Below are 16,649 nucleotides of genomic sequence, written 5' to 3'. Positions count from 1 at the left end.
ATGACGATGGTGGAGAATTTTTAAAAAGGCACTTTGAGAGTGTGTAACATCACCGTGCATGACATTTCACCCTGATGGACAGGGATGTTTTGGGGCTGATGTGCCTTCTAGTGAATGTTCTCCAGACGTACTTAAGGTACGCTTGCAAGTATACAAACAATGGCATTCACATTGGAGCTGCTTCTGCATGCAAACGCACCGTCTTTAGCCTGAAAAAGCGCAGAGTAGTTCTGTACTGTTCTTGAATTTTATTTTATTTTACAAAATAACGGGTTTACGATGTCCCCTACAGAGCCGAGGACATCCCTCCTGAGGTGCTGAGACAAAGAGAGGTGAAGTGGCTGGAGATGCTGAACAGCTGGGATAAGTGGATGAGCAAGAAACACAAGAAGGTGGGCTCGTACATCAGGACGTTAAAGTCACCAGTATGGTGTTTTGTGGGGTGTGCCGCCCCCCCCCCCCCCCCCCCCCCCCCAGCTCCTGAAAAGTGGGTGGGGTTAAACATATATAAATGCTTCTGTAAATTTCACTCTTGCTAATCACAAGGCTGGTGTTGCTCACATCCTTCTCAGACAGGGCTGTCAATCAGGCATGGGCATTAGAATATTAGGCCACACCCACCCATATCCTGGTTTTACGCCTTTTATTTATTATATTTTAAGTTGGAAATCATGCAAACATTTCCAGTATTTTATACACCTGACCAAGAGTTGAGAACACACACACGCATCCACTTGATTTAGCTCCATAAAGGATAATGATTAATTAGTGTTATTGTATTATTATTACTAAACAGGAATGTACTGGTTATCACATTTGTGTCACGATTGTTTTTAAAAAAAAAAAAGAAGAAACCTTTATTTGTCACATGCACACTTCAAGCACAGTGAAATTCCTCCTCTGCATTTAACCCATCTGAAGCAGTGAACGCGCGCGCACAGCAGTGGGCAGCAATCAGGGGTCAGGAACCTCGCTCAAGGGCACCTCAGCCCAAGGCCGCCCCACATCAACCTAACTGCATGTCTTTGGACTGTGGGGGAAACCGGAGCACCCGGAGGAAACCCATGCAGACACGGGGAGAACATGTAAACTCCACACAGAAAAGCCCTCGTGGGCCGCTGGGTTCGAACCCGGAACCTTCTTGCTGTGAGGCGACAATGCTAACCACTACACCACCATGTATTACGTTGTTATAAACGGATGCGTACATGCTAAAGATAGAGAAGTTGTATTATTTTGAACACTGTCCCATTGGACTTTTCGGGATTTAAATAAACTTTTAATCATGAAATTATGTGAAGTCAGTAGACAGCGGTGTCGTCCACAAATTTCAAAATGTAGCACTAAAATTAAAGAGACAAAGTCTAAAACAAACGCAGGAGAAATGAAGAAAGTGTTGTCACCTTTTACTGGTGATCTTTCAAGGTTTATTTTCTGTAAGATGTTGCTGAGATACTAGAACAGAACGTGTGTACTGATTTCTAAACGTGACTCTGTAGGTAAAGCTGCGGTGTCAGAAGGGCATTCCTCCATCTTTGAGAGGTCGTGCCTGGCTCTATCTGTCTGGAGGAAAGGTGAAAAGGGAGCAGAATCCAGGCAAGTTCCAGGTAAGGAGCCATCATACAACGTCTGAATGTCTTGAGTTCTCCAACCTGCTTGGAGTCGTTTTACTCAGCAGCACAGAGCAAACTGATGTTCTTCAGTGTTCAGCACGTAGTGTTTCTCTAGGAAAAATACTTCTTTTTACTGTGTGTGTGTGTGTGTGTGTGTTAGGAACTGGACAGTGAATGTGGAGAGCCAAAATGGGTGGATGTGATCGAGAAGGATCTCCATCGTCAATTTCCCTTTCACGAAATGTTCGCTGCACGAGGAGGACACGGGTCAGAACCAACCTTTAATGACTGTGTGTGTTTATACGTGTCGCCCGTTTTTGTGGATGTTGTGTGTTTTGCTCGCTGTATGAGGAGACCACGGGTCAAAACAAACCCTTCATGACTTTGCGTGCAGGCAGCAGGATCTTTTCCGAGTGTTGAAGGCTTACACACTTTATCGGCCGGAGGAGGGTTACTGCCAGGCTCAGGCTCCCATCGCTGCTGTGCTGCTCATGCATATGCCTGCTGAGGTTGGCACACACACTTCACACTCAATGTAAATAAGTTAACAATTTACAACTGGCAACCCTCGTGAAGTGAAGTTGTTTCGGATTCGTACAGTTTTGACTCCTAGAAATGTAAAAATCAAGATATTCAGTGGTAGTTATTAGTATGGGTATATAACACGGGCTGTCTAGGAAGGAAAGTTATCACATGAACTGGAAATTTGCTCACATTGATGGAACTAACATTACTCATTCATCATACTGGTGAGTTAATGATTCATTATTTGGGACACATGGCTAGTCTGTAAACTAATCTACTCATAAAATCCATCCTAATATTATTGGTAGTGTATATGTTCACTAACAAATAGCTTTTATGCAAATTTCAATAGGTGGCTGGCTGGATGTCATTTAATACTAAATATAATGTTGCTATATGCAGAGAAGTCCACAAGCGCCGGCGTCCGGCGGTTTTCTCCACCTACACAGATGGTCTGCACCAGCTACTCAATCCCAGAGGGGAAAAAAAAACCCTTGCCTTTTAATGTTCAAGCGTGTTTTTTTTTTTTTTTTTTAAATATCGTCTTTGCTGCAAATCCAATTATTCCACCATGAAACTATCTTCGATTCGGGTCAAGCATGACCGGCAGTGAAGCTGCATTTGTTGATTGATTCATGTGCTCTGATTGGCTGAGCCAGACCATGTGACCACGCTGTAGCGTATGTAGTTATGTTACAGAGCCAGGCAGCGTACTACAAAGGGTAACTGAAAAAGCCAAGCACACACACATCTGGAGGGAAATTTCATATTTTACAGGGAAATGGTTAATTTATTAGCTGAGAATGCACCAGAAGGGATGTAAATTTCAAAATTTTCTGGGGGAGCATGCCCCCAGACCCCTTTAGTATTAGCGTGCCTCTGGTGCGTCACGGCAGCTTTGCCACCACAAATTCCAGACCCACCTACTACTTTTTTTTAAAAGCCAGCTACGTCAGATTTTCTGGAGAACTCTGCTATATGGCTAGGTAGCGAATACAATTAACCAAGCCTTTTCCTTTGGAACCTCTTGATATTTTGAATGTTTGTAATAGAAATGGCGAACAATTTGTATTGGTGCATGAGTCCAGAAAAGTTCAAATGAGTAGGTGCATGGACAGGGTGCAGTGCAGGTCCTGCAGCCGGTCTCTTCCAGCCAAAGCTGTCAATCACTTCATTCCCAGGTGTAGCCGCGCCTTCTTATGGTGTGGTAGAATATTATTTTTAAAAACTCTGGGGGGGGGAGTGCCGATATCAGCATAGGGAAAACTAACTGTTTGAGTTAGACACTGTAGATAGAAAAATAGTTTAGACAAGAAAAGTGACCTGGAAAATAGACTGTTGTATTATTATTGAAATACGTGGGAGGGGCTAAAAATTGTACTGCAGCCAGCCGGTCAGCAGGGGTACTAGACCTGTGGTGGATACACTTTTTTTTTTTTTTTTTTTTTTGGAGACGATACACTGCTCATGTTTTCTACAATCGATGGTATAAATCTACAAGCTGTTTAATATTCACATATTTCAAATGCTATATTTTATGTAAGAAAGTTAAAGTGAGTGGCAGTGTAGTGCAGACCATCCTGACCTCCTGAGCAGCTCACTAGATCCACACGATTTAGCTCTGAGTAACTTTTTTTTTTTTTGTATTTTAGGATGCGTTTTGGAGTCTGGTGCAAATCTGCGAGAAATATCTGCCTGGCTACTACAGTGCAGGCCTGGTGAGAGAGTACACACACGCATACGTGCACACACTCGAGCACAAAAGGTGAAATTGCTGACCTCAGTGAGTAAAGTTCAAACCCCTTAAGCGGATCAACAGATACGAGTTGTTTATTATTGCAGCTCTGAGTCAGCATTAACTGACATAACAATCAGGATAAAGACAATTTCATCACAGTCCAAACCAGGCTGGTCAAAGTTCAACCCGTGAAACGTTTTTGAACAGCTTGTATTAGCAAGCATGTGCTAGCCTTCACCCTCACCTGTTGAGTAGCTCTTCTGTCTTTGGGAGATAATAGGGGTGGAGGGGGGACTCCTTTTTTTTTTTTTTTTTAAATGCATTTTAATTGCCAGTAGTGGGTAATGTGATATAACATGAAAAACCACATGGTGTGTGTACTAAAAACATGGTGAGCCAGGTTTCTTCTGTCTGCATGTTTATGTGGAGCTATTACACTTTTTTTTTTTTTTCTCCCCCCCGCCAACAACTAATAAACATCTACACACTAGTGAGTGTAGACATTTCTATTTAGCCCCTTTCTCATGAATTACAGTTTAATTCCTGCATGTGTAAAAAAGGGTGTGTGTGTGTGTGTGTAGGAGGCGATCCAGCTGGACGGAGAGATCCTGTTCTCTTTATTGAAGCGCGTGTCTCCTGTGGCTCATCGGCATCTGAAGAAGTACAAGATCGATCCGGTGCTCTATATGACCGAGTGGTTCATGTGTGCCTTCTCGCGCACGCTGCCGTGGGCTTCAGTGCTGCGCGTCTGGGACATGTTCTTCTGCGAGGGTTGGTTTCTCACAAACACTCTCACCATGTTTCACACACCCAGTTTACTTCACACAGAGTTTCCTGTTGGTGCGTAAAAGTGTTGTGATCAAAGATCACCTCATGCAGTTACTATATCACCTATTTCTGTGCCTGTGGTGCAGTCAGAATGCTCAACAAGTGCTCTTTTTGTAAAATGATCTCTTTTACGACTAACTGAATGGTTTAGGATTTTACGTGATGATTTATCTCCTAACTTAACTCCAACTGATGCAGGTGGATGATTAAACCACAGATATTTTGTGTCTGTGTTTGGTTAGGTGTCCGAGTAATTTTCCGTGTGGGCCTGGTGCTACTGAAGTGCATGCTGGGATCTCAAGAGAAGATAAAGGCGTGTCAGGGTCAGTACGAGACGATGGAGAGGCTCCGGGCTATAGAGCCACGCTACATGCAGGACGGCTTCCTCATTAAAGAGGTACCACACACTTTTTCATATGGTACTGAAACCTGCTCTTGCATTATTTTCTAAAAAGAGGATTAGAAGTCTTCTTCAAATTTTCCTTTCACACTCTAACAATCTCTTTTTATCACGCTCCTCCTAAACGGTGAACGGATGTGTTGCGTTATCAGCTAATCACATTTTCATAAGCTGCTTCAAAGCCTTTACGGTTTCCTCTCGCATGCAGGCAGGTCATGACCTCTTCATCATGGCACTAAGAGGGAACAAGTAACCCTACAGGTCCATCTAATGGGCAGTGTGTGTTACTGCAGGTCTGATGCCAATTTATGATCTACTAATTGTTTCATTTGTCTCGGCTTATGATGAGATTTTAACCGTTCATACTGTTAAGGCCTGGCTCGAAGGCCTTAACCAAACCAAGGAGGACAAACTATCGCAGAACAAACTTTTTTTAAATAATTTATTAAATAAATAAAAAGAAACAATAAGGCATCTTTATCAGTAATGCAGGGCTAGAATTTTGGCGCAAATCGATTCGCGTAAATTGTTCCCCAGGCGAATCTCAACGGATTCGCGCAAAATATTCAAGAAATATCGTAATTTTATCGTAAAATATCAAAGTAATCACTTCAACACAAAAATTCCACAAACGGTTTCGATAAACAAACGTTCTGCGCATGTGCAAAGTGTTTCACTCGCTTGGTGTCGCTTGCATCTAGTCCGCCGAGTACTCGCCAGGTGGCTTTTGTTGTCGAATAACAAGATGGCGTACTCCAGCTGAAGTGATAGTCAGCCAAACACCTCGAAATCCGTTGAAAAAACGAAAAGAATATCGCGGCGCGGTTTACAGGCGTGGGGCGATGACCTACTAGACAATTATGACTTCGACTTTGAAGACGATTTCACGGTCAAGGCGAGGTGTAAGATATGCAGCCTGCACTATGACAAAATCAAAGCACGGTGGGCATTCTGTTTCACGGTCGATGATCGTCACGCATATAATGATCTATAGCCTATACAGGAGTCTGACACACGCACACTAGTGCAGTCATTCGGAATCAGAAAGACAAGACCAATGAAATGAATAAATTGGTGCTGTCAAAAATATTTAATCGCGATTGATGTCGCGACTGTCATAGTTAACTCGCGATTAATCGCAATTTAATCGCACATTTTTGTCACATGAAAAACCATTGTAATTCTCTTATCAGCATAAAAAAGTGAATGGGCTTGCTTTGTACCAATGTTTTTTATTGCAGAGCATAACACGTCTTGTCACAGCCACTGACATCCATAACTTCCATATTAGATGAAAAAACCAAGGGATGAAAAATAAAGTGCATATCACTGTGAAAATAAAAAAAGCTTTATTTTACTCATTAGTTTCTTTTGAAGAGAAGTATTTGCCATAAAAGAAGAAAAAAAAACATAACAAAAATAAAAACGTTCATCATGGTGTGGCACTGTATTCTCTAATTCTCACTGCTTATAACTCTACACCCTGGGTGCCCACTACGTCGATCGCGATCGACCGGTCGATCTCGAAGGCAGGGATGGTCGATCTCATGATTGATATGTAAATATTAATATATTTGTTATGAAATTTAAAAAAAAAACGTCGTGGTCATTTTTACATGTAAACAAATTCGCTTTTTCCCTGAAGCGAAATGTCAGCCAAGCGCTGCGTCAAAAAAAAAGTTACATTAGGTTACCATGACAACCAGTAAAATGAAACTGCTGGTTTCAAAGATGCAGCGCCGTGATTTAGGAAACTTCCGAAACCTCGCCTCAGAGCTGGAGATGCAAGGGAGGGCGTTTGCGCAACTTAACAGTGCGCGCTACACTGAGCAGATTGAAATTCTCCAGTCAGAGTTTGAGAAGCGATTTCAAGGCTTTGCTTTGCTCGAGCCACTAGCTACATTCATGTGCCACCCATTCGGGGAAGATACTGAGGTGGATTCCCTCGCCTCAAAAGTTGCGGCACTGTTTCAGCTGAACACGTCTGCCGTGCAAGACGAGATGCTGATGCTGCAGTCTGACATCGAGTCGAAGTCCAGGGCGCATGGGCCGTTTTGGAATTTACTCACGGAGGCGAAGTACCCGAACATGCGGCAATGTGCCACCTCCTTAACCCCATTGTTCGGCTCCACTTATTTGTGCGAGTCGGCCTTTTCGCATACGAAGATCATTAAGTCTAAATACCGCTCCAGTATGTCCGACGATCATCTCAAGGCCTGCTTGAGGCTCGCTACCAGCAGCTACTGTCCGGACTATGCAGCCCTCTCTGACTCCCTCCAGTGCCGATCATCATCGGATTAAGATTTGATTTAGGGCCTACATCAGTATGCTATGTATTAATGTTGTGCTGTTGCTAAGTTCCACTGTTAAAAAAAAAAAAATTTAAAAAACATAAAAGAAGGAAAAAATGTTTTTATATAAAATTGTTGTAAATGTCAAATCTCTGTCTAGCAGGCTATACAAAAGTCAATTGATGTGAACAAAAATGTTTTGGGGTTTACAATGCCTGTCTGGATGCATTTAACTTTTTTTTTTTTCTAAACATAGCCCTTTTTTTTTTTTTTTTTACAGTGGGCTTGTTTCATGTTTACTTATTAGTAGTTTGCGGTTTATAAAAGTTAACAGTGATTTGAACAAAAATACGTTTAGGAGTACAAAGCTTATGCATTTAACATAATTTGAATGTAAATTTCAGTCACCTTTTTGTATGCATGTTTGCATATTATTAAACAAATTGCATATGAATGTTTATAAATCAAAACAAGTGTCGTTGTTGTTATTATTATTATTATTATTAGTAGTAGTAGTAGTAGCAGTACTAGTAGTCATAGTAGGCCTAGTAGTGGTAACAACCTAGTCCGAGTAGATCATATTAACATGGTCATTTTAAAAGTAGCTCACGAATCAAAATATTGTGGGCACCCCTGCTCTACACCTACCCGGTAGAGATGAGCCGGGAAACTGAAGACTGAAGGAACAGTATTGAAAAGTATTTTTCCAGTCTCACCTGTGAAAGGTAATCCCATGTGATCTCGTTTGGACGGTAAACCTGTTGGTACAGTTAAACGCAGCACATGAATGAGGCATCTTTATTCTCGGCTACTGTCTAGACGCTACACCAGAGACGGTTGAAGAATCTCCACTTTGCCACATCCAATATGGCGGCGAGGATGTTTATATGTCTATGCCTTTCTCCATCACTCACACGTACTCTTATTGAAGCAGCGCGCGACAAGCCTCAACAGGAACTACGGGTGACTCGCAGGGCCAAATTAGAATTTGCGTTAACGGCACTATTTTTTTTTTAATCGCGTTAAATTGAGATCGCGTTAACGCGTTAACTTTGACAGCACTAGAATAAATATATGATAAACACACACAAATACAGGTTACTGACATGAGAAAAGACATAAACAAGATCCTCCATGGCTTGACCCCAGAATGTCACTCAGACAGTGCAAGCTCTACTTCTGCCAGTACTGACTTGTATGCCGTTGTGCATCCTGACCCTGACTCTAGTGTGGTTGCTAGTAGTGGTGATGATTCAGACTCCGCTGTCAGTGATGAGGCAGAGTAAACTAAATGATAGTTTGGCATGACCCTGACACATTGGTGCAGTTAGGTTTCTGACATTCAGATGTTCTCTGTTGTTCGGTTTTTGATGATTAAGGATTGAGATAGTGACGTTTGTTACTGTGAATAACTCTGTGTATTGTAATGTTTACTGTGACAGTTACTGTATTTGCAGCAGGCTTTTGAAGATCTTGTCCTCGGCTCCATTCTTCAGTTGTTGACTTGATGATTAAGGAGTGAAATAAAGTGATGATGAGTTTGATAGTGTGTATAGACCCCTTCGCATGTTTGTAAACAAATCGACCGTTGCCAGGATGCGCGCGCAGCCTGGACCCAGAAACAATGGCGCTGCCCATAGACCGGCATTATGAGCTGTCAGGTTATGCAAAACAATTGTCGTTACAAGATCGAGAATGCTACATAAATAAGTTAACTCTAATGACGCTTTTCCACTACCAACGCGGCTGAGCCGTGCCGTGCTGAGTCGGGCTGAGTGGGGATGTTAGAGTTGCATTTCGACTACAACCGCGCTGAACTGTGCTGGCTGGAAGTGGGTGGACACATTGGGTGGAGTTAGCGAAAGTGGGTGGACGTCACGTGATGTCGTTAGGCGGCGCAAACAGTGACATCAGTGAGCTTTTAAGCGGTAGTCTCACGACCCGGAGAGTAAACAATAAACATGGAGGACATGGAGTCGTTAGTGTTGCTGGTCTTGGTGCTGTGGCTTGTTGTCACCGACAACGCCAACAGATACTGGGAAGAGCGTATAGATGAGGCGAGGCGCATAAGGCTTCAGAAATTCTCGTAATTATTCTTCTTCCGGGTTTACGGCGTTTAAAGATCCCAGCGTGCTCGCAGGGCGTGTGAGGACACTCCTCCTCACCAATCAGTGCACAGGGGAGTGTCTCCTCACGCCCCTAGCCCCACTCGGCTCGGTTTGGCTCGCTTCAGCCCTACTCCAAAACCGTGCGAGTTTTGGGTGCTAAGTAGGGCTGAAGCGAGCTGAGTCATGCTGCTCTGAGGTAGTCGAAACGCGAGCCGTGTCGGGCTGAAGCGAGCTGAAAAAGGGTAGTGGAAAAGGGCCATAACAAGTGGACATCGCCTACCGGATCCGTATTTAATTAAAGAGTGGACGGACGATGTTAGTAAGTTCCCTGGTATACAATGGCCAGATATATACTCGTACCTTATTGACAAGACTTCAGTGTACACCCACGAAAAACTTCGTGCCTACAAGTCTTTAGACGCATATGATTATGTGCGGGCATGTACAACTTGATTAACAATGGGACATTCATATTCATTTTGTTTTAATCAAATTATGCCAGTGATGTGATGGCAATGTGGCTTTAGCTACAACAGCAAATACCAACACTAAACAGCAATTTGCAGGAGGTAATGGCATGAAAGGAATGATAGTGTAAAGAGTGCAGCTAAGAGAGATCAGAGCTGCGTAAAAAGCGAGAGGCAGAGAGCAGAAATGAAACTGAACGGGGCGGGAGCTAGGTTAGAGCAGTCAACGTAAGTTGGCATTTAGAGTGAGGGCACACAATTTTACCTTTCCATCCTTGCTTTAAAATTGTGATTTTCGGCATACGCAAATAATGATGGCACAAAATCTGGACTGCTTGAGTCAAGCAAGACCTCTCCTACAAACAAAATTGCATGCAAAGCTAAGTTAACATGCTAACAATATTCATTACATTGTGTAACTATGACCCAGCTAATCAGACAAACGTTACCAAAGTATTTTGCTACATCAATAAACGAAGACTAGAAAGAATAAAAAAGAAAGATTTAATAAATAGCCTGATCTTACCTGTGATGAAGTGGGCGCTGCAAACCCGCGCATTTTTGATGGTGCTTTCATCCCAGTCTACACGTTTGATGGCTTACAGTCATAGACGTCGGCAATTTTTTTGGAATGGGTGAGATCCTGCTGGAATTCTGAACATTTTAACCCCATCACTGCTACGATTCTGACACCCGACAACACAACAACTAGGCATCGCGGAGTCTTTTTTGAGTCCAGGCTGCGCGCGCAATTTCCTCTTGTGTATGAATGACGTTTACTGCGAAGGGGTCTATAAATGTGTATTTTAATTACTGTAACTGGTACTGTATTTGTGGTTTGAGGGCTGAGTTGGAGGCCAACTGACTGCCTGTGAAAAGAATTCAAACTCGTACACACAGTCACAACAAACACAAAAGTTGTTGAAATTATTTTATTGGATTCTCAGGATTCTCGCAAAACGGTTTTGCGAGAATCTAAACGGATTCCTGCAAATTTTCACGAAATTCTAGCCCTGTAATGAGTATCAGTATGTCAGCAAGGGCGCACGTAGCGAATGTATATGAGTAAACGTGGATGCGAAAACAAAAGAAAAGACGCAGCTCTGCAAACGACGCCAAAAGCAGCCTCCCAGCCCCCCATCAAGGGGTGCAGCAAGTACCCTTTATAGACCCCGTTCACATGACGTCACCACGCCGCGAGATTTTGTTAGGCACCATATTGAAAGACCAAGTACATGCACTCACAATATAAAACAAAGTACGAGCGAGAGTAAAGTGACACGATGGCTGATAATTCTGGTTATGTGAGTACATTACCAGCTGCAGAAAGGGCACGGTATGTGGAGAAACTGGCTGTGATTGATGGGTTTGACCCATATGATAAGACTCGGGGCAAGGGAGAATGGAAACCTAAGGAGGACCGGACACCAATTCTGCCATCTGTTTGCTACCCAGACATTGTAAACTATTTGTTGTTTACACCCAGTGCCTACACTCAGTGTTCGAACTATGCCGATATTTTCGGGGGGCCCCTTTTTTTCCCTTGGGAGAGATTGGAGAGATGGCTGTATTCACACTAGTACTATGTCTAGATCAGTGACTGTGGTTTCAGCAGTCAGATTTAAATCTCTTTTTTTCAAATGCTTCTTAAGTGTATTTAATTAAATTAAATTTTATTTGTATAATGCTTTTAACAATAGGCATTACTATAAAGCAGCTTCATGGAAACCTGGATGTAGATTTAGCGTTGCTTTTTTTATATATATATATATATATATATATATATATATATATATATATATATATATATATATATCATGGTGGGCGGCACGGTGGTGTAGTGGTTAGCGCTGTCGCCTCACAGCAAGAAGGTCCTGGGTTCGAGCCCCGGGGCCGGCGAGGGCCTTTCTGTGTGGAGTTTGCATGTTCTCCCCGTGTCCGCGTGGGTTTCCTCCGGGTGCTCCGGTTTCCCCCACAGTCCAAAGACATGCAGGTTAGGTTAACTGGTGACTCTAAATTGACCGTAGGTGTGAATGGTTGTCTGTGTCTATGTGTCAGCCCTGTGATGACCTGGCGACTTGTCCAGGGTGTACCCCGCCTTTCGCCCGTAGTCAGCTGGGATAGGCTCCAGCTTGCCTGCGACCCTGTAGAAGGATAAAGCGGCTAGAGATAATGAGATGAGATATATCATGGTCCTTATCCAGATATAATTCTTACACTCAAAAAAACAGATGTAAACGTAAAAGTTTTCCTCTGCATTTTCTGCCCTGAGGTTCTCAGTACACTGTTGTTGTCGCTATTTATTTAGTTCAAGTCTGTTAGACCATATTCAACATGTATATCATGCTTCCTTCACTGAAATGATGGCGGCTATGCCTCCTTTGCCAGCACTGAGATGGCGACCACGCCTCCTTCGCCAGCACTGGCGGGCCCTAATTTTGTCATTTATTTATTTATTTTAAATCCCTCCAGATTCTGGAATTGCCGGTGTCCGAGCGAGACATCGAGAAGGAGCATCTCGCTCAACTGCGACGCTGGAAGGAGGCACACGGGGAACTACACTGTACCTCTCCTCCCAGAATGCACGGAGCTCGCGCTATAATGGCCGCTGAGCCTCCCAGCCGACAGGACCTGCAACAGAAACCCACCATCATCGTGGAGCCGGCGCAGATCAACAGCTCAGGAGGCGATGAGAGAAAGAAGGAGGAGAAAAAGAAAAGAGAGGCAGATAAAAATAAGGACAAAGACTCTTCACTCCATACAGCCAATCAGGACCAGGTACTGCAGGACCAGGCTTTACCCAGCCAATCACAGGTACTGCTAAAGGACACGAATCTTCAGGCATCCAATCAGAGTCTGAGCAGTACAGAACATGACACGTACCTGTAGAGTACCACACGATGGTCGTCCCGATTTGTCAGTGTTTACTTACTGCGTCTGAAGATTCCTGGCCCAAACGGCCCTTTCTCAGGTTTCTGCATCCGGTGTGAGTGGACTGCAGTTCCCAGAATGCACTGGGTGCAAACGCTGGAGTTTTGTTTTCCTCTACATCACATCCATGTGCTTCATGAAGAAATTTGTACGGGAGCTTTTTTTTTTTTTTTTAATGTTTTAATTCTTAAGGACCAAGAATATGTGAAAGCCATGTTATTTACCATGTTTTCCAGATTATAAGGCACAATGTTCATGTTTGTTTAGTAGTAGTGAGACGGTACACTACCATTAGATTACTGCTAAGATAATATTAAAAATCCTGTTTCTTCGACAGCACTGACACAGTGGCTATAATCAGACACGCAAGCTATGGAAGAATTCTCACGTACAACAACACTAATGAAAAATTAACTCGTACACCAGCAGGAAGCACTGAAGCCTCATTTTAGAGGTGAACGTTTAAGCTAGACGATGCCAGCTGCAGTTATTAAAGGTGCAGTTTGTACGTTTATAGTGTTTCGAGACCTAAAATATTTGAGAGAGCAGCTATGACTCGCGTGTATCTTTTTCCAAAGCGGACTAAAAGGGAGAGTGACTTTATATTCTGGAAAACGTGGTGCATTTATATAGATATGCACACAGATTCGGAAACATAAAAGGGCTGAAATTTTCATCATCGGGTGCATTTTTTTTTTTTTTTTTTTTTTAAATAGCTTAATGATGTCATCTGTTGAGCAAAATGATGCTAATTGCTTTCCAGTATATTGGAAAATCGCTGAGGTTTGATGAACAGCAAACACGGCGTGCTTAATGAGCTGTTTCTGCATTAGGCACGTGTCGATTTACGTTATATAAAGTAACATGCGTTATTGCAAACGATTTAAAAATCAGTCCATTTGGGAGGAGACTAGGTAGCTAGCCTTTCTTTATATATAATATTATGTAAAAAAATATGAAGAAGGAAAAAGAAAAAACTCATCCTATTGTGAAGCTGTTTTTCTTATCTTGTCCTGCTGAGAGGATGCATTCCCCTAAGACAGAGGACCAAAATCGTGTCTTCGACTGAAGGATCATTTATTGGTATCTATATTACGTAAGGAATAAGTCACTACAGGGCATGCTGTTATTGGAAAATAATCAACCTTGGGGTGAGAATGCAGCCATTGCGCCGTCTCATGGTGTTCTAAGAAAATAAAACAATGTCCTGGAGTATTTAAATCTTCTTAGACCACAGGGGTTTGCCAATGTCGACACTAACAACTTTGTTTATTAAGCAACAATACGTCATACTTTTTTTTTTACATTTACTTTTAATGTTGCAGAGATGAGAGGACCTAAATTTGGCGTTTGACGAATCTGCGCGTAATTTTGGTGAAACCGACCCAAAAGGCCTCCGACTGCCTCAGCACAATGGGTTCGTGCACGTGATGGGTTTTGATCACTAGGGGGTGCAACATGTCTTTCTTTGTCTTGATCTCCGACTTGGAAGTAGGAGCTCGGATACGCACGAAGTAGCATTTGCACAGGGGCCAATGTTTTCTATGACGGGGCCAAACATGGCTGCTTTGTCATTTAGTCAGTCTGATTTAGAGTAAAATTGTTAATTGTGGAAATTTAAAGCACGCAAACAGAAGATCCAACACCCATCATCAACATCGTGTATAAAGTTTATAGACTTGTGCTAAACTAATAAGTAGGCCAGTCAGATTTAACTTTTGACTTTTCGGTAATGAAGCTATTTGTGTTTGTTCAGGACTATTGGGATATTGGTAGAAATTTACACCAGAAGCATTTGTTTTCTTCCAAAGGCATTTCTTAAATTCACAAAATTCACGTGCTTCCGTTTTCATCGACACCATTTCAATCCACACCGTGAGACTGTAAAAGTATGATTCATTTAAAACACGCGCGCACACATACGGTTACCCAGTAATAATGTAGGAACTGTACTGCCCTGTATTTGCAGTACAAAGTGTGTGTTTGACAATAATGACCCTCGCTCGATATTGAGATAAACCTAAATATGCTGTTTCTTCATACCCCACTATCTCACGTCACACGGTCATGACGCTTTTGTGTCATGTCCAACCTGGATTCTAGACAGGCATGTACCAGTGTTCATTTTTATATCATGATAAATCCGTTACATGATCCACGAGATGACTTTTTTTAAATCTAATCAAAACACAAACAAGAGCAATGATTTTTCCAGAATTAAAAATAAATAAATAAATTATGCCTGCTAATTATCTCCGGAATAAAACACTTCACTTCAGGACGTGCCATTTCAGGAAAATAAGCAACCCATCACACCACCCTGAAATTGATTACTTTCCTACAACAGCATGAAGTGTGTTATTCCTTTTATACCACAGGGATTTGCCAGGAACTGCGTTTTAATTTATTAAAGAACACACAGTAGTACTTATCCGTTTACAGTTGCGTTTAATGGTGCGGAACGTCCCTGAAATAAATTAATTCCTGTTTTCACTTGTGTTATAGCAGCTATAAACGTTCGTTTCATGGCCAGCCTTGTTTTTGTTTTCTCTCTTCGTTGAAGTTAATCGGGGGGGGGGACGCAGCTTGTTACTGAGAAACCGGAAATCTCGCATCTCTTTACCTCTGAATGTTAGAAAGAAAACGCAAACCCTGGAGACAATTTACACGCATTTTTAAAATCCCTGTGAATTAGCGCTTCCTATAGAAATGATGATGATGCTTTAATTTAAATCAGGTTTAAGAATTCCAGCACTGTAGTATAATTCATACAGCTGCTTTTATCAGTACCTGCCTAGCACCAAGATTCAGATTGTTGGAATAGCGTGACTGTGTTCGAACGTAAGGATGTCACCGCTTTCCCCTAAACCACTTCCTGTTTAAAGAAAATGATTAGCTTGCATAGTAATCCGATGCTAGAATACCATTTAATATGGAGAAATTAATGGAGAATGAGAGCAACTTTGGGAGGAGTGCACACTTGGGGAAATGTTTCTTTTGAGTGAAAGTGGATTGGGAGACTTTTACAAAACTCTGATAATCCGTAAGTGTGTGTATGTGCATGTGTGTTCATATATACTGTGTGTTATTGTCTGAAGTAGCAGTTTGTATGCTGTTGTGTGTTTGTTAGATTGATCCAGTTTGCACTTTGTTCTGAGGTTTTTGCGTTTCTTTTACCATTAATGGATCAACAGAACATATTTTCTTGATAAATCTATTTTGCTTACTGTATACAGCATGCCTATATTTGGACACCTATAAATTTATACTTTGGGAACAGAACTGCACCTTGTCCATCTTGTGTGTGTGTGTGTGTGTGTGTGTGTGTGTGTGTGTGTGTGTATTTTGCATTTAAACTTGATTAACCAAGAGATGATTATAACGCTACAGGCTTTTTGTCTTCTTGTGTCTGAGCTCCATTCCGAGTCGAACTGCGTGACGAAGCTGATAAGTTCTGTGCACGCAGCAGGTAAGAACAAAACCACTGCACACTGTTACTACTTGCCATCGTGTCCACACAGCTTGTAGCTACACAGACAATACAGGTCATTTTGTAGGTGTATTGGCACCCCTGCACAACATTCAAACAGACACTGATATTATTTAAGTGGGGGTTACACTAAAGAAGGCTACAGACTGATGAACACACTGTGCAGGGAAAAGGATGCGATCTAATCAGTGACTGCGTTTACATGCACATCCAAATCGAGCTGCTGTCGGTAATCGAGCTGAAGGTCCCAGCAGGGTG

The 16,649-nt window shown here is 42.3% G+C and overlaps 1 protein-coding gene across 1 annotated transcript in view; it reads left to right on the top strand.

The window, feature by feature from the left end:
- Positions 1-16,178, top strand: part of tbc1d10ab (TBC1 domain family, member 10Ab) — a 39,036-nt gene extending 22,858 nt beyond the window's left edge. Inside the window, exons 2-9 of the mRNA XM_060908312.1 lie at positions 293-392; positions 1,500-1,607; positions 1,774-1,880; positions 2,008-2,122; positions 3,791-3,856; positions 4,458-4,647; positions 4,947-5,101; positions 12,443-16,178. Of these exons, the coding sequence (XP_060764295.1) occupies positions 293-392; positions 1,500-1,607; positions 1,774-1,880; positions 2,008-2,122; positions 3,791-3,856; positions 4,458-4,647; positions 4,947-5,101; positions 12,443-12,859 (1,258 nt within the window). The 3' untranslated portion in view covers positions 12,860-16,178. The remainder of the gene's footprint in view (positions 1-292; positions 393-1,499; positions 1,608-1,773; positions 1,881-2,007; positions 2,123-3,790; positions 3,857-4,457; positions 4,648-4,946; positions 5,102-12,442) is intronic.
- The last annotated feature ends 471 nt before the right edge of the window (positions 16,179-16,649 follow it).

This window comes from Neoarius graeffei, chromosome 25, assembly GCF_027579695.1.
Source record: "Neoarius graeffei isolate fNeoGra1 chromosome 25, fNeoGra1.pri, whole genome shotgun sequence".
Taxonomy (NCBI): Eukaryota; Metazoa; Chordata; class Actinopteri; order Siluriformes; family Ariidae; genus Neoarius; species Neoarius graeffei.
The sequence above is the reverse complement of the archived record's forward strand: the minus strand, read 5'-3'. Positions and strand labels throughout refer to the sequence as shown.